Source organism: Chiloscyllium plagiosum, chromosome 17 (assembly GCF_004010195.1).
Source record: "Chiloscyllium plagiosum isolate BGI_BamShark_2017 chromosome 17, ASM401019v2, whole genome shotgun sequence".
In the NCBI taxonomy this organism is placed as follows: domain Eukaryota; kingdom Metazoa; phylum Chordata; class Chondrichthyes; order Orectolobiformes; family Hemiscylliidae; genus Chiloscyllium; species Chiloscyllium plagiosum.
The window spans coordinates 3,612,182-3,638,036 of NC_057726.1; the positions used below are offsets into that span (position 1 = coordinate 3,612,182).

The 25,855-nt window shown below is 41.1% G+C and overlaps 1 protein-coding gene across 5 annotated transcripts in view; it reads left to right on the forward strand.

Annotated features, from left to right (window-relative positions):
- Window positions 1–25,855, forward strand: part of LOC122558200 (granule associated Rac and RHOG effector protein 1-like) — a 214,257-nt gene that overhangs the window by 139,552 nt on the left and 48,850 nt on the right. For all 5 annotated transcript variants that reach the window (XM_043706520.1, XM_043706524.1, XM_043706523.1 and 2 more), the window contains exons 3-5: window positions 7,747–7,953; window positions 23,862–24,002; window positions 25,047–25,142. In XM_043706520.1, the coding sequence (XP_043562455.1) occupies window positions 7,747–7,953; window positions 23,862–24,002; window positions 25,047–25,142 (444 nt within the window). The remainder of the gene's footprint in view (window positions 1–7,746; window positions 7,954–23,861; window positions 24,003–25,046; window positions 25,143–25,855) is intronic.

The following is a 25,855-nucleotide window of genomic DNA, read 5'->3' on the forward strand; positions in this document are numbered from 1 at the left end:
CACCTTTAACCATTTCAAGACATCCAGCACTTCCTCCTCTGTAATCTGGACATTTTGCAAGATGTCACCATCTATTTCCCTACAATCTATATCTTCCATATCCTTTTCCACAGTAAATAATGATGCAAAATATTCATTTAGCATCTCCCCATTTTCTGTTGCTCCACAGAAAGGCTGCCTTGCTGATATTTGAGGGGCCCTATTCTCTCCCTAGTTACCCTTCTGTCCTTAATATACTTGTAAAAATTCTTTTGAATTCTCCTTAATTCTGTTTGCCAAAGCTATCTCATGTCCCTGTTTTGCCCTCCTGATTTCCCTCTTACGTATACTCCTACTTTCTTTATACTCTTCTAAGGATTCACTCGTTCTATCCTGGCTATACCTGACATATTCTTCTTTCTTTTCCTTAACCAAACCCTCAATTTCTTTAGTCATCCAGCATTCCCTATACCTACCAGCCTTCTTTTTCACCCTGACAGGTATATACTTTCTCTGGATTCTTGCTATCTCATTTCTGAAGGCTTGCCATTTTCCAGCCGCCCCTTTACCTCTCGAATTTTAACAGATTATGGCATGAGGTGAACTTTTTCTGTGTGGCTGGTTTAAATTAGCAGAGGGGTTTATTCTGTGTCGTAACATTGTCAAGTCTTAATTGAAAGCTGGCACTTCTGACAGTGTAGCATCCTCATATACTGCTCTGGAATGTCAGATGGATTTCATATTTATGACTCTGAAGTAGAATTTGAACCATCTGACTCAGAACTGAAAACGTTGCGATTGAATTGTTCTTCGAAACAAGGTTCTAAGCTGGATGCAGCCTACAGGGAAACATACTTATTGGGTTGAATAATCTTCTGTTCTTTGCTTCATTATGGAAGCTCAGACTTGTATGAACCCATATTTGGCCTCATTATCTTGGTCTTGTGTTTTAAATGTTGTCCAGATGTGTGCTACATTCCAAATTGACCATTGCTACCAGGAGTTTGAGTGGATAAAATTTGGATGATTGAAAATACTTCTGACTTTCACAAAACTGTTTTCCTGTTGTGTTTTTGTACCAATAATCTTTGAGAGGTCAGACATTTCACTAAAGTAGTGACAAACTGTTGGGTCTGTTCTGTTTCTCTGACCAGGCTTTCTCAATAATCCTCCCATCAAAGGTGCTGTTGAGGAGGTGGAATCTGTGCGAGTGAGGAAGCCTCATGATCAGAAGTGAAATACCACCAGTGACATTTCTCTTCAGACACTTTCCTCCTTTCTTCGTGCTCAGATACCTCTCTTAGGGAGCAGCTTTTTATAATGTGGGGAGTTTGCAAACAATCCTCTGCAAGAGCAGACTGAGTGGGCTGAGCATTACAAGTCACCGAGTGACAGTTTCTGGAAAATACTCCGACCAAGTGATCTTTGTTTCTGCAGAAACTTAAGTTATGGGTTAGTTAGTAACTAGTTTTTGAGCTTGGCTTTGAAGTAGTCCACTAGCATATTTTACATAAAGTTTAAAATACAGAAATGGGCATATAGTCCAATTGGTCCATGCTAGTTTTTTGAACTCCACATGAGTCTTCTCCTACCATACATCATCTCCTCTTGATTGCATAGCTTTATGCTCTTTACTCCATCATGCACATTGAGCTTCCCCTTAGCTTATTAATGTTATTTGTCAGCCACCTCTTGTATTAGCAAATTCCACTTTCTAACATTCCTGAATTCTGGATTGAATTTATTAGTAATTATATTACATTTATGATTCTGGTTTTTGTGTTGCTCACATGTAAAGGTAGCTTCTCTATATCTACTCTTTTAAGAATTTTGAAAATCTCAATCAAGCCACTCCTTAGTCATTACTTTTGTTGGAGCACTGTTCCTGTTGTTCTGTACTCCCTTAGTTCTGAGTTTATGTAATAGTTAGTATCACTGGAAGGTGATGCCAACAGAGAACTTGTTGCTTCAATTGAAGGATTTGCAACTTTTGAAATCTGCCCCCTTCTCTGCAAAGCAACATTCCTGGTCAATGTGATCAACATTAGAAAAGCAGTCAGCTTAAAGAAAGAAACCTTGGTGTATGTATTGCTTTATTATTTTCTCACTGCAATGCCTATGTATTTAGAGCAAATTGTTTTATAAAGGAGGGGGAGTCCTTTATCTGCAGCTCCCCTTACCCCCACCCGCAGTTCTGAAGAAGGGTTACACCCAAAACGTCGACTCCTCCATCTCCTGATGCTGCCTGGCTTGTTGTGTTCTTCCAGCTTCCTGCTTGTCTACTAATTGCTTTTGAAGGGCAGTTATTGTTTTGTCAGTAAAGATTGAGGATTTCCTGCTGTGAAACCACAAACTAAGAAGTTGGGTTTTTTATCGCAAGAAATCCTCTGTTCACTGACACTGCAGCGCGGAAATTCTCTAGCTAAACATTATCATCTTTCGCTTGCTCGCTCTCACTCTTGCTCACTCACTTTTTCGCTCTCGCTGTCTCACGCTTGCTCTCGCTCTTTCATGCTTGCTTACTCGTTTTCACTCGCTGTGCCTCTCTTGCTCTGTCTCTGCCTTTCACTTTTCATTTGTTTGTATGTCTCTCTACCTTTTTAATCTTTTTTTCCTTTTATTCTCCTTAAGACCTATCTCTTTGATCAGATTTTGGTCACTTGTTTAAATGAAATACTCCATTATGCTTTTATTTAATTTTGTTTGATAATTGCTCCTTTGGAACACTTCAGAGACATTCCGTTTTTGTTAAAGGTAGTATATAAATGCAACTTGCTGTGATTTTGATGAATGAGACATTAATTTGTTATGCTCATTGAGAGAGATTTTTTGACCAGGGCGCCGTCAAGAAATCTTTTCTATTCAGGTAACACTCTTCAATCTGTAAAACTGACTTAAGCAGGTAGACACAAGAGGAGTGGTAAATTTGTCACTCATTTACCTTACTCATTTTTGGAAAGGAGGAGCATAATTTTGGTAAAATTATCTCTTTTTGAAATTAATATTAAGAAAACTATTGTTTTGATCACAGAATTGCAGTTTGTTGTGAGCACAGTCCAGTCCATTACACGAACCAGCCTTCTATCCATTACCTCAGTCTATACTTCCTGCTGCCTCGGGAAAGCAGTCAACGTCATCAAAGACCTCTCCCACCACAGTTATACTCTCTTCCACTGTCTTCAGTTGGGCAGAAGATAAACAGTTTGAAAACACATACCAACAGATTCAAGAGCAGCTTCTTCCCCATGTTATCAGACTTGTGAATGAACCTCTCTTATATTAAAGTTGATCTTTCTCTGCACCTTCTCTGGAGCTATAACACTATATTCTGTATTCTGTCCTATTAGGAGAAAATGAGAACTAAAGATGTTGGAGATCAGAGTCAAAAAGTGTTGCTCTGGGCAAGCACAGCAGATCAGGCAACATCCAAGAAGCAGGAGAGTCGACGTTTCAGGCAATGAGCCCTTTGTGACTGATGAAGTGCTTATGCCCAAAACGTCGACTGTCCTGCTATTTGGAAGCTGCCAGACCTGCTGTGCTTTTTTCAGTGCCCCACTTTTCGATTCTGTTCTATTACCCTGATGTATTTAGGTAAGGTATGACTTGGCTGCATAGCATCCAAAACAATACTTTTCATTGTATCTCAGTACATGTGACAACAATAAATCAAATCAAAAGGAAGCTGTTAAAGTTTGAAGTTTATGGTGATGACTAGAAAGAAAATTTAGATTCCCTTGAATTGTACTGAACTCTGAAAATGTAAGTAAAAGTGTTATCAGGTACTACAGACTGCCATGATAGCAATGAATTTATGGATACTCTGTTAAAGCCTGTACAATAATGCCGTGAAGCCAGTTGCACTCATTCCTAATGTGTCAACTTCAAGATTGAACTCCAAAGTGAGAAATATGATACACTGAAGACACTCGAATGCAAGAGGCTTTAAGCAGCATGATCAATTTTTTTTTCAAATGACCTGTATTCAACCTGCCTCCATTAGTACTACTTTTGCCTTTGAATCAAAAGTTTGAGAGTTTAGTACCTGGTCCAGAGCTTTGTGCCCATACTCCAGGCATCCATTGCAGTGCTGTATTGTGAAGTGCAAAGACGTTTTTCACCGATGGGATGGATAGTTCTCCCTGGCATCCTAGCCAATATTCATCCCTCAATCAATGTCAAGGAGGTAGTTGTCAAGAGAGAGAGTTTACTAAAGAAGTTGTCAAGAGGAAGGCTTCTATAAGGATGAGGCGTGAAGGCTCAGTTAGGGGGCTTGAGAGTTATATGTTAGCCAGAAAAGATCTAAAGAGCCAGGAGGGGAATGAGAAGTTGTTGGCGGATAGGATCAAGGAAAACCCTAAGGCGTTCTATAGGTATATCAGGAATAAAAGAATGACTAGAGTAAGATCAGGGCCAATCAAAGATAGTAGTGGGAAGTTGTGTGTGGAATCTGAGGACATAGCGGAAGAGCTTAATGAATACGTTTCGTCAGTATTCACATTGGAAAAGGGCAATGTTAGTGAGAATACAGAGATACAGGCTACAAGATTAGATGGGATTGAGGTTGACAAAGAGGAGGTTTTAGCAATTTTGGAAGATCTGAAAATAGATAAGACCCCTGGGCAGGATGGGGTTTACCCTCGGATTCTCTGGGAAGCCAGGGAGGAGATTGCAGAGCCTTTGGCTTCGATCTTTATGTCATTATTGTCGATAGGAATAGTGTCAGAAGACTGGAGGAGAGCAAATGTTATTCCCTTGTTAAAGAAGGGGAGTCGGCACAACCCTGGTAATTATAGGCCAGTGAGCCTTACTTCGGTTGTGGGTAAGGTATTGGAAAAGGTGTAAGAGATAGGATTTATAATCATCTGGAAAGGAATAATTTGATTAGGGATAGTCAACGCGGTTTTGTGAAGGGTAGGTCATGCCTCACTAACCTTATTGAGTTCTTCGAGAAGGTGACAAAACAGGTGGATGAAGGTAGGGCAGTTGATATGGTGTGTGTGGACTTCAGGCGTTTGGTAAGGTTCCACACGGTAGGCTATTGAACAAAATATGGAGTTTCAGGATTAATGGTGATTTAGCAGTTTGGATCAGAAATTGGCTAGCTGAAAGAAGACAGAGGATGGTGGTTGATGGGAAATGCTCATCCTAGAGCTCAGTTACCAATGGTGTGCCACAAACTGCTGTTTGTCATTTTTATAAATGATCTGGAGGTGGGCGTAGAATGATGGGTTAGTAAATTTGGAGATGATACTGCGGTAGGCAGAGTTGTGGATAGTGCCGAAGGATGTTGTGGGTTATAGAGGGTCATAGGTAAGATGCAGAGCTGGGCTCAGAAGTGGCAAATGGAGTTTAATGTGGAAAAGTGTGAGGTACTTCACTTTGGAAGAAGTAACAGAAATGCAGAGTACTAGGCTAATGGTAAAATTCTTGACAGTATGATGAATAGAGAGATCTCTGAGTCCAGGTGCACAAATGCCTGAAAGTTGCCACCCAGGTTGATAAGGTTGTAAAGAAAGCATATGGTGTGTTGGCGTTTGTTGGTAGGGGGATTGAGTTTCTGAGCCACGAGGTCATGCTTCAGCTGCACAAGACACTGGTAAGGCTGCATCTAGAGTATTGCATGCAGTTCTGGTTATTGAATTATAGGAAGGATGTGGAAGCTTTGGAAAGGGTTCAGAGGAGATTTACAAGGATGTTGCCTGGTATGGAGGGAAGGCCTTACAAGGAAAGGCCGAGGGATCTGAGACTGTTTTCGTTGGAGAGAGGCTGAGAGGTGAGTTCATCAATCCGTATAAGATAATCAGAAGGTTAGATAAGGTGGACAGTGAGAGCCTTTTTCCTCGGATGGTGAAGGCTAACACAGGGCGACATAGCTTTAAATTGAGGGGTGATAGATTTAGAACAGATAATAGGGGTAGTTTCTTTACTCAGAGTAGGGGCGTGGAATGGCCTGCCTGCAACAGTAGTAAACTCACCAATGTTAAGGGCACTTAAATTTGCATTGGACATACATATGGATAATAATGGAACAATGTAGATTAGGTGGGCATCAGATTAATTTTGCAGGTCGGTGCAACATTGAGGGCTGAAGGGCCTGTACTGCACTGTAACATTCTATGTTCTCTAAGTACAGGTGATACACTCATTACCACATTGATATTTGTGAGAGCTTGTTTGCAAAATGGCTGATTTGTTTCTTACTTTGCAAGTGACTATACTAGGAAAATAGTTCATTATCTGTAAAATGCTTTGAGGAATATCCTGAGTTTGTGAAAAATGCAATTCAAATGCAAATTTTTTACCACTATTTTCTCGTGAGCTCTGTGAGTAAACTGCAGTTTTGGTTCTCCCCATCACTTCCAGCCTAGCCTGCATTAAAAAAAAGTCTCACCTACATATTTGCCTTGACCTGTCACTTGGGTTTAACTCCTCTTTGAGTCTTGATTATGGAGTATCACAGGATTGAATGTTTGTATTTGAAAGGCTGTCATGTAATGTCAGTAATGTGGAACGGGCCCAGAGTCGTCATTTTATATTTCATACAATATTGTTTTACAGGATGGGAATAGAGTACAAAATAGTCAAGCTATGCAAGGTACTAGTCAGACCACACCTTTTGATCACCTTTTCTAAGATACTGCAGTTAGAGACAGTGCAAAGAAGGTTCACTATATTGATCTGGATAGAGGGATTTTCTTATGAAGTGAGGTCTCGTAGATTGGACTTGTACTTATTAGAGATGAGAAGAAGGAGAAGAGATTTGATTGAAATACACAAGACTGAGGAGTGGCCAGGGTAGATATGGAGAGGCTGTTTCCCCTTGTGGGACCGAGGGCATGATGTTAGAATAAGGAGTTTATACACTTAAGACAGATGAGAGGAATTTCTTTTTTCTCTGAGAGTAGTCAGTCTGTAGAGAGGGCTGTTGAGACTGGGTTATTAACTATATGAAAATCTGAGACAGATTTTAATCAGGAAGAGAATCAAGGATTATAGGGAAAAGGCAGAAAAATGGAGTTGAGGATAATTGGATCAGCCGTAATCTTGCTGAATGGCTTATTTCTGCTTATATGTCTTGTGAACTTAATGGTCTTACGATCATTGCATCTCAGTCAGTTCTTTGAAAGAGCTATCCAAATAATTCTACTCCCCTGATATTTGCTCATGACCCATGCACTTTATATTCCTTTCAAATGTTCATCCAATTCCCCTTTAACTATTACAATTGAATCTGTAATTTTAGAAAATGCATTTCAGATGTTAAAACCTTTCTCACCTTTTCACCTATGTTGACTGGTTCCTGAGCCTCCTGCCAGTGGGAAGCATTTGAACTCTATTTACTACTTTAATGTCTTTCATGTATTTGAAGATTTCTATAAAATATCCCTTAACCACCTCCATTATAAAAAGAACAGGTTTTAAATTATATTGGAAAGGTGATGAGTGCCACCTACACAAAATTTACCATTCCTGTATGTGATAGGGAAGTGAACATTTGTAGCACCATGTATAGAATCTTGCCTTAATTTGATTCTCAGCGGATTGTGTAAAGTGTTCATTATCTACTTAGCAACAGTTTAACCTCTCTCCTCTTTGTGTGTTTTCTTTCTAAGGGCTGTGTGCAATACTAGTATGTTGAGTAAAGCTGGGAACTGGTTCAGCAGGTTTGCTCGCACTCATGCTAAGTTTGACTCCAGCTTGAATTAAGTCTAAGCAATGTCCAATATCTGGCAGATCTCTTCATGTGCTTTGTTTTCTGTTTCTCAGGTGCTAGGCCGATGTTTCTTGACAGTCCTGCAAGTCCACTTCCAGTTCCTGTCCCAGGCATTGCATCGAGTTCAGCCCATAGCCCACTCGTGCTTGGCAGAGGCTCAAGCCCAAGAGAGGAAGAACGCAATGGGGAGTGAAACCATGAAGGTTGGTCGTGTGACGGAATTGGACGAAGCTGTAAAGTCCTGGGGAGGAGCATCAGAGGTGATGGTTTTTTACAAACATTATCTGGAATGATTACTTTGCTGCATATGGGTGGAAACCTGGGTGCAGATCAAATTGGTATAATTGTGGAGCTCGAATTAGGTTGGCAAATCTTGTTAAACAGATTCCTGGAGATGATTTCATTTGTTTCACCTCTTTCCAACTTTAGTGTATTTCATAAAAACCAAAAGAACTGCAGATACTGTAAATCAGAAACAGAAGTCACTAGAAAAGCTCAGCTGGTCTGACAGCATCTATGAAGAAAAATTAGAGTTAAAGTTTTGGGTGCAGTGGCCCTTCCTCAGAACTGATGGTAGCTAGGAAAAAGACTGTTTATATACAGAAGATTAGAGTTGGGGGAGGAGGTAAGGAGTAGATGATAGGTGGGGATAGAGCCCAAAGAGAGAAAAATTTATAAAGTCATAGTGATGTAAAGCATGGAAACAGATCCTTCGGTTTAACTTGTCCATGCCAACCATATAAGCTAATCCCATTTGCCAGCACTTGGCCAATATCCCTCCAAGCCTTTCCTGTTCATATACCCATCCAGATGCCTTTTAAATGCTGTAATTGTACCAACCTCCACCACTTCTTCTGGCAACTCATTCCATACACGCACCACCCTCTGTGTGCAAAATAGCCTCTTAGGCCCCTTTTATATTTTCCCCCCTCACCCTTAACCTATGCCCTCGAGTCCTGGATTCTCGCACCCCAGGGAAAAGACCTTGTTTATTTATCCTATCAGGACAGGAGAACAATCCAGCTAGGAGAGTGAGTAACTGTTAATGGAGACTGTTAGTGGTTAACTGGAGGCAATGTGTAGACTGTGATAACAAGGAAATGCTGAATGTCTTGAAATGCATAAAGGTGGATAAATCCCCAGGACCTGATCAGGTGTACCCTTGAACTCTGTGGGAAGCTAGAGAAGTGATTACTTGGCCTCTTACTGTTATATTTGTATCATCGATAGTCCGGGGTGAGGTGCTATAAGACTGGAGGTTGGCTAACGTGGTGCCACTGTTTAAGAAAGGTGGTAAGGGCAAACCCAGGGAACTGTTGACCAGTGAGCCTGACGTCAGTGGTGGGCAAGGTGTTGGAGGGAATCCTGAGGGACAGGATGTACATGTATTTGGAAAGGCAAGGACTGATTAGGGATAATCAGCATGGCTTTGTGCGTGGGAAATTATGTCTCATCAACTTGATTGAGTTATTTTTGAAGAAGTAACAAAGAGAATTGATGACAGCTGAGTGGTATATGTGATCTATATGAACTTCAGTGATGCATTTGACAAGGTTCCCCATGGGAGACTGGTTAGCAAGGTTAGGTCTTGGAATACTGGGAGAATTAGCCATTTGGATACGGAACTGGCTCAAAGTTAGAAGACAGAGGGTGGTGGTGGAGGGTTGTTTTTCAGACTGGAGCTTGTGACTAGTGGAGTACCACAAAGATCGGTGCTGGGTCCACTACTTTTCGACATTTATGTAACTGACTTGGATGTGAGCACAAGAGATATAGTTAGTAAGTTTGCAGATGACAGCAAAATTGGAGGTGTAGTGGACAGCAAAGAAGGTTACTTCAGATTACAGCGGGATCTTGATCAGATGGGCCTGTGGGTTGAGAAGTGGCAGGTGGAGTTTAATTCAGATAAATGTGAGGTGCTGCATTTTGGGAAAGCAAATCTTAGCAGGACTTATACACTTAATGGTAAGGTCCGAGGGAGTGTTGTTGTACAAAGAGACCTTGGAGTGCAGGTTCATAGCTCCTTGAAAGTGGAGTCACAGGTAGATAGGATAGTGAAGAAGGCATTTGGTAGGCTTTCCTTTATTGGTCAGAGTATTCCGTACAGGAGTTGGGAGGTCATGCTGCAGCTGTACAGGACATTGGCTAGGCCACTTTTGGAATATTGTATGCAATTCTGCTGCAGTAGCCGGTATATTGGGTCCAGGTCATTCACTGATTCAATCAATAAACACATCGACCTGGACCCAATATACCGGCCACTGCAACGGACAGCTGGAACTGACCACCGGAAGCGGCAGATACAAATCACTATAAATGCCGGAGGGAACATCACAGGAGTGCTTCACAGGAGGCTCCCAAGCACTGAGGATGTCACCTAGACAGGGGACGAAACGTCTGCAACACAAATTACCAGCTCGGCGAACAGAACCACAACAACGAGACCTAGAAGGGGGCATGAAAAACCTTTAGCGGGTAGGCTTAAGGAAAACCCTAAGGCATTCTACACTTACGTGAGGAATAAGAGGATAGCCAGAGTGAGGGTGGGGCCAATTAGGGATAGTGGAGGGAAGTTGTGCCTGGAGTTGGAGGAAGTAGAGGAGATCCTTAATGAATATTTTGCTTCAGTATTCACGACTGAGAGGGACCTTGACATTTCTGAGGACAGTGAAAAACAGACTAATGTTAGGAAGGGGGATGTGCTGAAAATTTAGAAAAATCTTTATGGAACTGACAACCGGAAGCGGCAGATACAAATCACTATAAATGCTGGAGGAAACATCACAGAAGCGGTTCACAGGAGGCTCCCAAGCACTGAGGATGTCACCTAGGCAGGGGACGAAACGTCTGCAACACAAATTCCCAGCTCGGCGAACAGAACCACAACAACGAGCACCCGAGCTACAAATCTTCTCCCAAACTTTGAATTTACAAGGATGTTGCCAGGGTTAGAGGATTTGAGCAAACAGACTGCCGCTGTTTTCTCTGGAGTGTCGGAGGCTGAGGGGTGACCTTTATGGAGGTTTATAAAATCATGAGGGGCATGGATAAGATTAATAGACAAAGTCTTTTCCGTGGGATGGGGGAGTCCGGAACTAGAGGGCATAGATTTACAGTGAGAGGCGAAAAATATAAAAGAGACCTAAGGGGCAACATTTTCACTCAGAGGGTGGTGAGTGTATGGAATGAGCTGCTAGAGGAAGTGGTGGAGGCTGGTACAACTGCAACATTTAAGAGGCATTTGGATGGGTATATGAATAGGAAGGGTTTGGAGGGATAGGGGGCTAGCAGGTGGGACTGGATTGGGTTTTGATACCTGGTTGTCATGGATTGGTTGTACCAAAGAGTCTGTTTCCGTGCTGTACATCTCTATGACTCTAAGGTCAGGTGTGTGGGGTTGGGGGGCTAGGGCATTGGAGAGGTCAGATCCTAAAATTATTGAACTCGATTTTGAGTCTGGAGGGCTGCAGGGCCCCCAAGTTGAAAAATGTGTTGTTCTTCCAGCTTGCGCTGAGCTTTGCTGGAACACTGCAGCAAGCCTGAGACATGTTAGCCAGGGAACAGGGTGGATGATTAAAATGGTAGGCAGCTAGAAGCTCAGGATTTTTTTTATGGGCAGAACGTAGATGTTCTGCGCAGTGGTCACCCATGGCTCTCAGTTTCTTCAGGTCTGAGGAGTGGCTATGGATATTTGCATGGGCCCAGTTATGCCTCTCCCTTCGTGCGATGCATGGAGAATTCTTTGTTCCAATTGTATTCCGGCCCCCACCCACAATTCTTTCTCTGATATACTGATGATGTCATCTGTGCTGTTTCCCTCTCTTGTCTGGAATTGAAAAAATTCATCAATTTTGCTTGCAATTTTCACTTGGCCCTCACTTTCACCTGACCTATTTCTCACTCCTTCCTTCCCTTCCTCAACATCTCTGGGGATAGATTGTCCACTAATATCCATTATGAGTCCACCAACTCTGACAACTATCTGGACTATATATCCTTGCTTCCTGTAAAGACTGCATCCCATTCTCCTAGTTCCTCTATCGCATATATTCCTTCTGGGCCTGACGCATCTCCCGCACTTCCGTTCTCACCCCCTGTCTTTCCTCCCACAACAGATCCCAAGTTCTTACCTACCATCACATCAGCATCCATATCCAGAAAATCATCAGCTGCCATTTCCACCACCTCCAGTGAGATACCACCAAATTAGACGCATTTTCCCTGCCCCCTCCCTTGTCTGCCTTCCACAGGGACCATAACCTCTGGAACAACTTGGTACACTCTTCCTTCACCCTCTGCAGCTCCATGGCACCTTCTCCTGCAGCCCACCAAAGATGTAAAACCTGCCCATTTAATTCCTCCCTCCTCAGTATCCAAGAGCCCAAACATATCTTCCAGGTGAAGCAGCACTTTACCTGCACTTGTCACAACCTAGTCTACTGCATTCACTGCTCACGTTGTACCACATTGAGGAAACAAAGCATTGACTGGGTGACTGCTTCACAGAATATCTATATTCTGTCCACCAAAAAAAACCCAGAGCTTCCAGTTGCCTTGCACTTCAATGCACCACTCAGTTCCCTGGCCAACTTCTCTGTCTCCGGCTTGCTGCAGTATTTCAACAAAGCTCAGCACAGTCCGTGCTTTCTAAAATAATGGTTATGGTCTTGTATAACTGAACTCAATGTTGAATCTGACGGGCTGTAGAAGTCAATATCATTCCAGTCCTCCTCATGCTATATGGAAGCCTGAGTACTTTGTATTTGTGCTTTCTCCAGTTATATGTTGTTTCACGGACACCACAACAGTGCACAGTACTTCTGACTGGCATCTAATGCAAGTTTTATATAATTTCATTCCTACTGAGTTCTGTCTCTATTGCAATAAATTCCAGTGCTTTGCTCATAATTCATAGTGCTGCTGTACTGCCCCTTGATGTTGTTTTGGTCATGTTCTTAATGCTGCTTTGAGTGACTTTTTTTTTAATATGAAACCCTATCCCTGGTCCAAGTTTTCCCATCTTTCGACGTAGTCTGGCAAGCTTTATCTACATTGTAACTTGTTTCGGAGATGCCGGTGTTGGACTGGGGTGTACAAAGTTAAAAATCACACAACACCAGGTTATAGTCCAACAGGTTTATTTGGAAGCACACTAGCTTTCAGAGCGACGCTCCTTCAGGTGATTCATCAGACAATCACCTGATGAAGGAGTGTCGCTCCGAAAGCTAGTGTGCTTCCAATTAAACCTGTTGGACTATAACCTGGTGTTGTGTGATTTTTAACTTTGTAACTTGTTGACCTTCTCCAAAGGATATAACAGTATAAATTTCATCAGCGTTGTAAATAATTTAATACGTATCTTCCCAGGGAAATTGTTTTGAATTTTAAAATCTTCCTCATTTGTCCATCTGAGATTCTACTTGAGTTCTTTGCCTGAAATTGAGTCTGAATCACATTCATGACCAAAGAAAAAGGTTTTGAATCTATGCCAGCTAAGCTAGGTTCTATCCCTGCGGTATTTGCACCAATCTGATCTACACAATCATTCGTCCAATCGCTGTCATAGAGTCTGAGTTGTGGCAACATCAGTTTATACATGTATGTTCAGATTGCAGCTGTGGATAGTAGAGGCTTTGATTTCTTTCTATCATGTGGCTGTTCAGAAATTTTGGTCACCAGAGCATTTACCTGAATCTCTGGAGTAATAGTCTGGTGATAATTTCACAAGAATATTGCCTCCCCTTATCTTCTCCTCTTCTGGCTCAGTTCCCCCCCACACACACATCCCTATGACTCTATGGCTACTGAGACCCAATGGTGTTTTCATGACCTCTTGTTCGGAGTCCAATAGCTCAACTTCAAACCAGTTATCAAAAGTGGCATTTTTTTGGTCTTGGTGCTTCAACTAAGTATTTATGAAATGCACACAGGGGTGTGTGTATTGCCACCCCATGCTGTAAGGCTTGGTCAAATAGCAAGTATTCTCCGAGCTGATTCTTTATGTTGCCAGATGTCTGAACTGATTTGCTTATCTCTTCAGACCAGCCCCAGGTCTTGAGCTGATTTCCTTTGGCGCGCGTTTCTGTCCACAGTTTCTGCTTTCACATTGTTTCATTTATCCCACATTGCAATGATTTTGTTTCTGAGAAGAAATGAATGTTACAATCTGATACTTTATGAATGTAGTTAAAGTGTTGCAAACTTCAATTCTTGTGTTTTATTTTTAAATCAAGGACTCAGTGCTTTGCTTGGGAGTGGATGGGTGAGGAAGAGGAATGTCTCCTGCCCGGATATCCTAATCATACAGCACTCATTGTGAACGTTTGTTTGTTTTATTTTAATTACCTGCTTTCCTTCCAAACCCACATTGCTGAGAATATTTTAAACAAAAGTGGCTAACCCTACATCATTCAGTCATTCCCGCCTTTATAAAAACTCATTGGAGTGTTTATATATTCAGGATTAGAGTGGTGCTGGAAAAGCACAGCAGTTCAGGCAGCATCCGAGGAGCAGGAAAATCGACGTTTCGGGCAAAAGCCCTTCAGGAATGTTTACATATTCAGTTGCTTATTCCATGTACATGCCCCTTTCTAAATACTGTTAGTGTTATAGCAAATGAAGTAATTTAAACATTTAAAAAGTTAAAACCAGAGGCAGAGATTGCTGGAAAAACTCAGCAGATCTGACAGCATCTGTGGAGAGAAAACCAAGTTACTGTTTTGGGTCTAGTGACCCTTCTTCAGAATTGATTGTAGTTGGGAAAAAATTGGTAAATATGTTAAAGATGATGGGGGTGAGGTCAACAGTAGGTGGGGGAAGGAGAGTACACAGAGAGAGAAAAACAGTTGACCAGGCAAAGGAATGTAAAGGTCAGCCTGGGAGGATGAATAGCTGTTAATGGGGTCTGTTAGTCGCTGACAATGGGTAGTTTGTGGTAGCAGCCTGTGTAATGACATGATATAGTGTGTGGTGTTGGGGCATTCAGTTGCATTGAAAGTTCGAAAATCAAAGGTCAAGGAAAAGGTCGTGGTGCAGTTTAATGATGAGCCTGATTGTTACCAGAAAGTAAAAGAAAGGGGCATCCAAGTAATCATAACAAACTAGGGATATCTGGTAATAGAACAAGCTTAAAGGCTTTGCATCCAATTGCGTGAAGCATTCAGAATAGGATCAAAGAGTTAACGCAGCAAATAGAGACAAATGGGTATGATTTGGTGGCAGTAACCGAGATGTGGTTGCAGGGAGCCCATGTTTAGGAGTTGAATATTCAAGGGTTCTCAGTGGAAGGGAAAGGAGATGGTGTAGCTTAGTAAAGGAAGAAATCAGTGCTGTAATGAGAAATGATGGACACTGGAATACAGTCAATGTACAAAATGTACAGTCAATCTGGGTAGAAATCAGCAATAGCAAGGGAAGTGAGTTCCTGGCTGGAGTCATCTAAAGATTTATTGAGAGAGGGATTCAGTTTCGGAGCTACGAGGTCATATTGCATGTTCAAAACTCTAGTGCGGCCGCACTGGGAGTATTGTGTACCGTTCTGGTTGCCGTATTATAGGAAGGATGTGGAAGCATTGGAAAGGGTGCAGAGAAGATTTACCAGGATGTTGCCTGGAATGGAGGGACTTGAGGCTATTTTGGTTACAGAAAAGACGGTTAAGAGGTGACTTAATAGAGACAGACAAGATGATCAGAGGATTAGATAGGGTGGACAGTGAGAGCCTTTTTCCTTGGATGGTGATGGCTAACATGAGGGGACAAAGTTTTAAATTGAGGGGTGATAGGTATAGAATAGATGTCAGAGGTATTTTCTTTACTCAGAGAGTAATAGGGGTGTGGAACGCCCTGCCTGCAACAGTAGTAGACTCGCCAACTCTAAGGGCATATAAATGGTCATTGAATAAATACATAGATGATAATGGAATTGTGTAGGTTAGTTGGGCTTCACGTTGATTTCACAGGTCAGCACAACATGGAAGGCTGAAAGGCCTGTACTGCGCTGTAATGTTCTATCCCCAAACAGTAGTCCTGGAGTGGGACCCATTAAAAACCAGGAAATGCTGCAAGTTTTTAAGAAAAGTATAGTGATAATCAGTGGTGATTTTAATATGTATTTAGACTGGATTAAGCAAATTAGCAAGGCTAGACTCAAGGGAAAGTTCATTGAATGTATTAGAGCAATATGTCTGGAAACCACTCAGAAAGCAGGCCATTCTGGATTTGGTATTGTGTAATGATGTGGGATTAATTAATGATCTCACAGTAAATTACCTGCTAGGGAAGAGTGGTCATAGCATACTAGAATTTCAAATTCGTTTGAGGATGCGAAACTGGTATCCATAGTAGGGTTCTGGAGTTAAACAAAGGCAGGATGACTAAAAGTTAGGACAGTTGATGAACTATGGCAAATACTTAAGGAAGTATTCCATTCCTCCCAACTAAAATACATTCCACAAAGGATTAAAGATTCTAACATGGGAGGGGGAGGGGGGGGGGAGGAAATATCCATGACTAAGGAAGGAAATTAAAGTTAATATAAAGACAAAAATGAAGGCATACTCTATTGCAAATGTGAGTGACTGACTGAGTCAAAGTGTGGCACTGGAAAAGCAGGTCAGGCAACATTCAAGGAGCAGGAGAGTTGATGAGCCCTTCATCAGGAATATGAGACGAGAAGATCCGCAAAGGGTTACTAAAAATGTAATATAAAGAGCAAAGGTAAGTTATAAAAGAAAACTTGTGCAACATATGAAACGGAGAGAAAAGCTTCTATGAGTGTGCAAAAGGGAAAAGAGTCGTTAAGGTGAATGTTTATCCAGTGGCGGATGAGACTTGGGAATTAATAGTGAGGAACATGGAAATAGCAGAGATACTAAATCAATATTTTGTCTCTGTTTTCATGGTGAAGGACACTAATACCAACCCAATAGTAACAGGTAATGCAGAGGTTATGGAAAGGGAGAAAACTTAGAACATGCATCATCACTAGGGAAAATGTACTGAGCAAACTATTAGGACTTGAAAAAAGGGAAGTCCCCAAGGCCTGATAGCCTATATCCTAGGGCCTTACAGGAAGTGGCAGCAGAAATAGTGGATCCACTGGTTATAATATTCCACAATTCCTTGGATGCAAAAAGGCTTCCAGTGGTTAGTAAAAATGCAAATGTAACAGCTCTATTCAAAAGGGAGGGGGCAGAAACTTGGAAACTGTAGACAAGTTAGTTGAATTTCTAGCATCTGGAAATTGTTAGAATCCATTATTAAGGCAAAAATAACAGGACATTTGGAAAGTCAAAATATAATCCATCAGAGTCCGCATAGTTTCATGAAAGGCAAATCGTGTTTGACTAATTTGCTGGAGTTCTTTCAAGGTATAATAAGCAAAGTGGATAATAGGGATTCTGGGGATGTAGTATATCTGGACTTGCAGACTGCATGTGATAAGGTTCTGCACAAAAGAGTAATAGGCAAGGTAAATAATGTGAGGTTAGGAGTAATATACTGACTTGGATAGAGGACTAACTAGCCAATAGAGAGCAGAGTCAGGATAAATTAGTCTTTTTCAGGTTGGCAAGGTGTAACTAGTGGAGGGCACCAGGGTTTGATCCTTGGGCTGCAATTATTTACAATTTATATTAATGACTTGGAAATAGGACATTGAAAGTCCTGTAACCAGATTTGCTGATGACACTGCAACAGGTGGGAAAAGAAGTTAGAATGAAGGAATAAGAAATTTACAAATGGACATGGACAGGTGAAGTGAATGGGCCAGCATTTGGCAGGTGGAGTTTAACGTGGATATGCGTGAGGTTATTCAGTTTGCTCAGAAGAATAGAAAGGCAACTTGTTACTGAAATGGAGGTAAACTTCAGAGAGCTTTGGTTCAGAGGGATTTGGGAGTCCTCGTGCGTGAATCATAGAAAACTAGTGTGCATGTCCAACCGATAATAAGGAAGGCAAACGGAATTTTGAGGTTTATTGAGAAAGGATTAGACTATAAAAGTATGGCAGTGGCTCAGTGGTTAGCACAGCACCAGGGACCTGGTTTCAATTCCAAGTTCAGGTGACTGCCTGCATTGGGTTTGCACACTCTTCCTGTGTCTGTGTGGGTTTTCTGAGTGCACCTGTTCCTCCAAAGATGTGCAGGTTAGGTGAAGTGGCCAAGCTAAATTGCCCATAGTATTCAGAGCTGTGTAGGTTAGGTGCATTGATTGGGGTAAGTGTAGAGTAATAGGGTAGGGGAATGGGTCTGGGTGGGTTACTCTTCAGAAGGTTGATGTGGCCTTGTTGGCCCAAATGGCCTGTTTCTGCACTGTTGAGATTCTATGATTCTAATAGGGAAGTGTCGCTGTAGCTGCACAAGGCATTAATGAGATTGTACTTGGAGTACTCCACAACCACCTGATGAGGGAGCGTCGCTCCGAAAGCTAGAGCTTCCAATTAAACCTGTTGGACTATAACCTGGTGTTGTGTGATTTTTAACTTTGTACCTGGAGTATTTCCTAGAGTGTTGGTCTCCTTATTTGAGGAGGCATAAAGGTAGTTGAGAGGAGATTCACTTGACTGATTCAGAGTTGAGAGAATAGTTTGTCTCTATTTTTCCTGTCAAAATGCATAAATTCTCACTTTCTCACATTGTATTACATCTGCCACTTCTTTGCGCACTCTCCCAACCTGTCCCAAGTCCTTCTGCAGCCTCCCCACTCCCTCAACACTACCTGACACTTCACCCAACTTTGTGGCATCTGCAAACTTGATTGATTGATTTTGAGTTATTGCCACATGTACCTAAATACAGTGAAAAGCTTAACAGTGCCCTCCGTTCTTTCATCCAGATGGTTCATGTATAGTATTTTGAGGCTTTTAAGATACTAAAGGGTTTGACAGCGTAGACGTAGAAAAAAAGTTTCCTCTTGTAGGGTAATCTAGAATGAGAGGTCAAATTTTAGGATCAGGAATAGCAAATTTAAAACAGTTGAGAAAGTCCTGTAGCCAGATTTGCTGATGACACTGCAGCAGGTGGGAAAAGAAGTTAGAATGAAGGAATAAGAAATTTACGAATAGCAAATATAAAACAGTTGAGAAATTACTTGCCTCAAAGGATTGTGAATCTATGGCATTCACTATTCCAGTGTGTGTAGATGCTGGGACGTTTAAGGAGGAAATAGACAAATTTTTAATTAGTAACGGGTTGAAGGATTATGGACAGTGAGCAGGAAATTAGAGTTGAGGCTGAGAGAAGATTAGCCATGATCATATTGAATGGTGGAGTAAGCTGGAAGGGCTAAGCTGTCTAATCCTGCTCTTAAATTGTTATTTCTAGTGAATAACCTATTTATATGTGTTCTAAAATCTATTTAGATCTATGTAAATTATAATGTTCTCATAGTGTACATTAACTAGTAAAGCACTCCTGGTCTTGGATAGGGAGATGATCAAAACATTTTTAAGACTTTCTTTTAAAGAGTAATTGAAAATTGCTTCTACATAAAGTTCAGATTCAAGCCTGATAAGTAAACTCAAATATTGTTACAACCCCAACAAAGCCACATTTGAAACTTACTATGCGAAAATTGAGCAACACTTTCTATTAGCAATAATTTCTCCGCTGCACACAAGAACAATCAAGTGATGTAATAATCACACTTCTTTGCAGTGATTAAATCTGGTGATCTGCGTGAGAAAACTTTTTTGAAGTTATCCCATTGTTTTCAAATCATGTGGGAAAGGCAGACTCTGGAATAATTTTGTTTCAAGATGTTTCCAGCATAAGTATGAATCTGTGAACTGTGATATCTGAGAGTTACGGGCTTAGATATGACAGACAACCTCCTTTTTAACCGTGATAGCACTGAAGAAAAGTATCAACTGCAAAGCCCAGGTTTCTGAGAAAGCCTGAGGCCTTGGAATAAAAGCTTAATGTCAGTGAAATACCTTTAAATGTCATTGTCAATCATGTTTTAAGCAAAATTTACTTTGATGCTTGTCACCAACTTTTTGAATGGTTACAGGCCGGGTGTTGGGGGGGTACCTCCCAAGGATCTACACTAACAAAAATTAAAAGGAGATTTAATGAAGATATTTATTAGAAGGGTTGAAAGGGTTGGTAAAGGAAGGAACTACTCACCTTAATGGAGGATTCTGAACCAAAGGAACATAATCTCAAAATTAGAGAAAAGTCTTTCACAGGAAACACATCTTCACCCAAAGAACAGTGTAAATCTGGAATCGCTTCCCAAAAAGCTGCTGGGAACCAGGTGAAAATTTCAAAACTGATTTTTGTTAGTTATAGAGCCATAGAGTCATACACACGGAAATAGACCCTTTAGTCCAACTCGTCCATGCTGACCAAGTTTCCCAAACTAAACTAGTCCCATTTCCCTCTAAACCTTTCTCATTCATGTAACTATCCAAATGTCTTTTAAATGTTGTAACTGTACTTGCATCTACCACTTCCTCTGGCATCTCATTCCACATATGAACCACCCTCTGTGTGAAAATGTTGCCCCTCAGGTCCCTTTGAAATCTTTCTCCTCTCACTTTAAACCTATGCCCCCTAGCTTTGAACTCACCCACTCGAGAGAGAAGACCTTTGCTATTCAGCTTATCTATGCCTGTCATGATTTTATAAATCTCAATGAGGTCACTTCTCAAGGCCTCAGCCTTTCTTTATAACTCAAACCCTCCAGACCTGGCAACACCCTAGTGAATTTTTACTGAGCCCTTTCCAGTTGAATAATATCCTTTCCATAAGTGGCCTCACCACCATCCTATGCAACCTCAACACGATGTCCTAACTCCTATACTCCATGGTCTGAGCAATGAAGTCAAGTGTGCTAAATGCTTTCCTAACTACCTGTGATGCAACTTTCTTCGAATTATGTACCTGAACCCCTGGATCTCTCTGTTTGACATCACTATTGAAGGGCTTATGCCTGAAACATTGATTCTCCTGCTCCTTGGATGCAGCCTGACCTGCTGTGCTTTTCCAGCACCACACACTGGACTCTGATCTCCAGCATCTGCAGTCCTCACTTTCTCCTTTTTAAGTTTCTATGATTCTAACACTACCCAGGGCCCTACTATTAACTGTATAAGTCCTGCTCTTGATTGTTTTACCAAAATGCAATACCTCACATTTATTCAAACTAAGTGCCTTCTGCCATCGGTCCAAAGGATCAAGATCCCGTTGTAATCTTAGCTAACTTTCTTCACTGTTGACTATATCACGGTAACAACAAAAACAGAAATTGCTTGTAATGCTCAGCAGGTCTGGCATCATCTGTGGAGAGAAATCAGTGAACACTTCTGGTCGAGTGACCTTCCTCAGAGCATTGGATATGGCTTCATCCTGAACAGAAGGCAAATGACCGTTTTCCATAGACTTCAACAAAGCCATCAGATTGTTCCCTTAAACACCCAACAAAATGAAATAAAATGTCAGCTTTTGATCAGATTTTGGGCAAGTCGGGATTTTGTACTGCAGAGTCATTTGGAATGAAGTTACAGGGCTAGGCTTCTATTGCAATCAGCACTTAGAGTCATGGAGATGTACAGCACGGAAACGGATCCTTTAGTCCAACCTGTCCATGCTGACCAGATATCCCAACCCAATCTAGTCCCACCTGCCAGTACCCGGCCCATATCCCTCCAAACCCTTCCTATTCGCTTACCCATCCAGATGCCTTTTAAATGTTGCAATTATACCTGCCTCCACCAGTTTGTCTGGCAGCTCAATCCATACACATACCACCCTCTACGTGAAAAAGTTACCTCTTGGGTCTCTTTTATATTTTCCCCTCTCACCCTAAAACTATGCCCTCTAGTTCTGGACTCCCCCACCTTAGGGCAGAGACTTTATCTATTCATCCTATTCATGCCCCTCTTGATTCTGTAAACCTCATTAAGGTCACCCCTAAGCCTCCGACACTCCAGGGAAAACAGCCCCAGCCTATTTAACTTCTCCCTATAGCTCAAATCCTCCAACCCTGGCAAAATCCTTGTAAATCTTTTCTGAACCCTTTCAAGTTTCACAACATCCTTCCGATAGGAAGGGGACTAGAATTGCACGCAATATTCCAAAAGTGGCCTAACCAATGTCCTGGGTGAAACACCCAACATGACCTCCCAACTCCTGTACTCAATACTCTGACCAATAAAGGAAAGCATACCAAACGACGCCTTCACAATCCTATCTACTTGCAACTCCATTTTCAAGAAGTTATGAATTTGCACTCCAAGGTCTCTTTGTTCAGCAACACTCCCTAGGACCTTACCATTAAGTGAATAAGTTCTGCTAAGATTTGCTTTCCCAAAATGCAGCACCTCACATTTATCTGAATTCAACTCCCATCTGCCATTTCTCAGCCCATTGGCCCACCTCTATTTGGCATAGTGGCTGATGTGTATTAATAGTCCTCAGAATGTGAACTGTGTTGTTTGTGTACACAGTGTTCCACAGATTACAGATGCAGGGAGCATTTGACCCATTGTGCTTTAGACCTCTGCAATATCTATAGAGTCATAGAGATGTACAGCATGGAAACAGACTCTTCAGTCCAACCCGTCCATGCTGACCAGAAGTCCCAACCCAATCTAGTCCCACTTGCCAGCACCCGGCCCTTATCCCTCCAAACCCTTCCAATTCATACACCCATCTAAATGCCTCTTAAATGTTGCAATTGTTCCAGCCTCCACCACATTCTCTGGCAGCTCATTCCACACACGTACCAACCTCTGCATGAAAAAGTTGTCCCTTAGGTCTCTTTTATATCTTTCCCCTCTCACCATAAACCTATGCCCTCTAGTTCTGGACTCCCTGACCCCAGGGAAAAGACTTTGTCTATTTATCCTATCCATGCCCCTCATAATTTTGTAAACCTCTATAAGGTCACCCCTCCGCCTCCAACGCTCCAGGGAAAACAGCCCCAGCCTGTTCAGCCTCTCCCTGTAGCTCAGATCCTCCAACCCTGGCAACATCTTTGTAAACCTTTTCTGAACCCTTTCAAGTTTCACAACGTCTTTCCAATAGGAAGGAGATTAGAATTGCTCACAATATTCCAACACGTGTACATTCAACTTTGCTTTGAAAGATGTTGACTCTGCCTCCGCGATACATTCCATTCATGAATACCAGATTACAACACATCATTCATCATATTTTTAACCAATATTTATGTTATATTAAAAGTCATAAAAGCTACATTGGAAGGGTTTCAGTACTCAAATTTAAAGGAATATGGCAAGAAGAATGGGAAAATCACAAGTGTAGAATTGGAAGCTTCACAGGGTGTTAAATGACATACAGTTAGGTAGCAAGAAGTGCAAATTGTTTAAGGGACTAAACAATATATAGTAATAAAAAAACAAAGAATCTGGAGTTGCAAAGCAATAGGGGGAAAAAGGATTAAAGAATTTTAACCAAAAGATATATTACTGCTGACAAAATGTGAAACGAAATTGGAAATTAGGATTAGTGATTAAAATAGAAAATTATGGAAATCTCATAATCCAAGTTAAAAACAGCTGAGCCAGAATAACAAAAAAAGACACTATACATAAAGTTTTAGAATAGAAAAGGAACAAAAATGAGAGAGAACATCTAGCAATATTGGGAACTAGTATTAGCAGAACTTGAAAATTCACAGCTAATACAACAATCCACCTGTACTCCAACTGTAATTCTGTTTTAAGAGGTATGAAGTGAGCAGGATGTTCTACCCTGTGTCCTGGCCAATACTTTTTCTGAACAAATATCACTATAACTGGCTGGTTTTCATATTGTCTTTTTGAAAACCTGTACTATGCAAATTTGCTGTTGTGTTTCCAACATCAGTGCACATCAAAAATATTTTATTGCCTGTAAAGCATTTCCTGAAATTTGCTTTAAGCCATTATCAAATTGAATCGAGAGTACATGACCTATTTTCCTATGTAGCAAAGAGTGAAATTGCACTCTGTTCAAGAAGGCTAATTATATCGATACTAATACAGCAAAATACAGCAGTTGCTGGAAATTTGAAGTAAAAACTGAGGGCAGAGTTCTAATGAAAGATTATTGATTTGAAGCATTAACTCTTTCTCTCTGCAGATCCTGCATGACCTACTAGATAATTCCAGTTTTTCTGTTTTTACTTCAAATTGTATTGATGTTTGCTTTTATTTTTGAAAGGCAACTTCTCGTCTCCGTGAGAAAGGAAGTGATGGATGCCTAGCTGGTATTGAAGTACAGCAGCTGTTCTGTTCTCAAACTACCACAATCCCTGAGCATCAGCTGAAAGATTTAAATATGAAGATTGACAGTGCTTTGCAAGTAAGTAACTCTGTAAAACCAGAATTGTATCCTCTAAAGTATAGGTGTACTGTGAACATGCACAGCCACCACCACCCCAGGGCACCCAGTGTATGCTAGCAAGACTGCAAAATTCTTTTGACAATAAAGTTGCAACTTAGTTTGAATAGAGGATGTTGTAGGGTCTGACAATGTGAGCTGTGGCTTGGAGCTGTTCGTACCTGTGTATAGCAGCACTCTCACGCAATAATTATTCAGAGTCAAATTTGGAAGGATTTGGTATTTAAAGTATTTGCTTTTTTCATCATTGAGAGATTCAGATCTGATGTTCTTTTTGATGTAAAAGACAACTTAAGCTCTATCTTGGAGATTTACCCGTGTCTGCATAAAATTATCAAGTCCCTGAAAACTCAAGTGGTCTATTTAAAATAGAAAGAAAATTAGAGGACATGGATCAGGATGTTGCTTTGAGCAAGCCTTTTACAAAAAGCAACTCTTTTAACAGTAGCATTTTACTGGCTGTTCTTTTTAAACATGCTCTGAACACTGTTGAATCATTTTCATGCTTCACGTGTAATATGGAAAACAGTGTTACGGATTCTCTGGTTGCAAACTTGGCCAGTGCCTGACCGGAATGTTCTTGGCTGTATGACGCTAGGTGCTTGTCAGTTGCTGCTGGATGCAACTTGAGATTATGATTTCAAGGGCCTTCTATATTGGTCTTTTAGTTTGGATATGCGTATTTGTGAATCAGCTCCCACTGTTCATGCTGCTATATTTGGTTTCCTTACTGTCGCTAGATCAAAATGCAGTAAGCACTGGGGGTGTACTTACACCCCATGAACTGCATCCGAATGCAGGTTACTATCATCATATCAAGGACAAAAGCTTTTGGCAGTGCTATCCAAATGTATGAACAGGGGCAACTTCGTGCCATATACATCAGCATAAACTAATAGGGCAGTTTCTGTGTGTATGTTGCATTAATGAATTGTTCACATTGACTTTGCTGTTTCAGTGAAGGTTTAGGTAAATATCTGCTAACTGTTTTGGATTGTCTTACAGGCTTACAAAGTTGCTTTGGAAAGCTTGGGTCATTGTGAGTATGCAATGAAGGCTGGTTTCCATCTGAACCCTAAAGCTATCGAATCATCATTGCAGGCAAGTAAAAATTTTAGTAATCTAATATGTGATTTGTAACAGCAGTGAGCTTGCTGGGCACTGATGTGATATGAGGGCAGATCTTGGCTGGATAAAGAGCAGATGCCTCCAAAGAGGAGTGAAAATGGAGGGTACAATTCCAGTCTGGCAACAGTTGCTTTACCTGCTACATTAATATGAAACAGCTGAATAGTTGATACTTTCAATTATGAATCTGAGAATTGACATCTGGTGGTAAAGAATAAGCATTGCATGTATTAAATGAGATTTGTCAGCATTCTAGAGTTGCCAGAGATTACTACTAATAGGGACATCTCATGATTTATTCTCGACAGTAGATGTTGAAAAGAGACTTGTCTGGATCTCTTAAAAATCCTAAAACTGCAGTAAATTATGACCTGTATATGAAATTTCTGTAACAAACCAGAAAAAATGAAAACTCCACATATTAATGACAGTTCGCTTTATAGAATTATAGCATCATCCAACACGGGAAGAAGCCATTCAGCTCATCATTATTCCAGTGCTCACACTTCGAAAGTGTTGTCAAATCAGTCCTACTCCTCTGCTTTCCTACCCTAATCTTTCCACATATACAGCTGATTTCCTTTTAAAAGATATTATTGATTCTGCTTCCATCACTTTCTGACAGTGTATTCCAGATCCTAATTTGCTCATTATTTTGTTTTTCCTTTGTGTCACCCCTGTTCCTT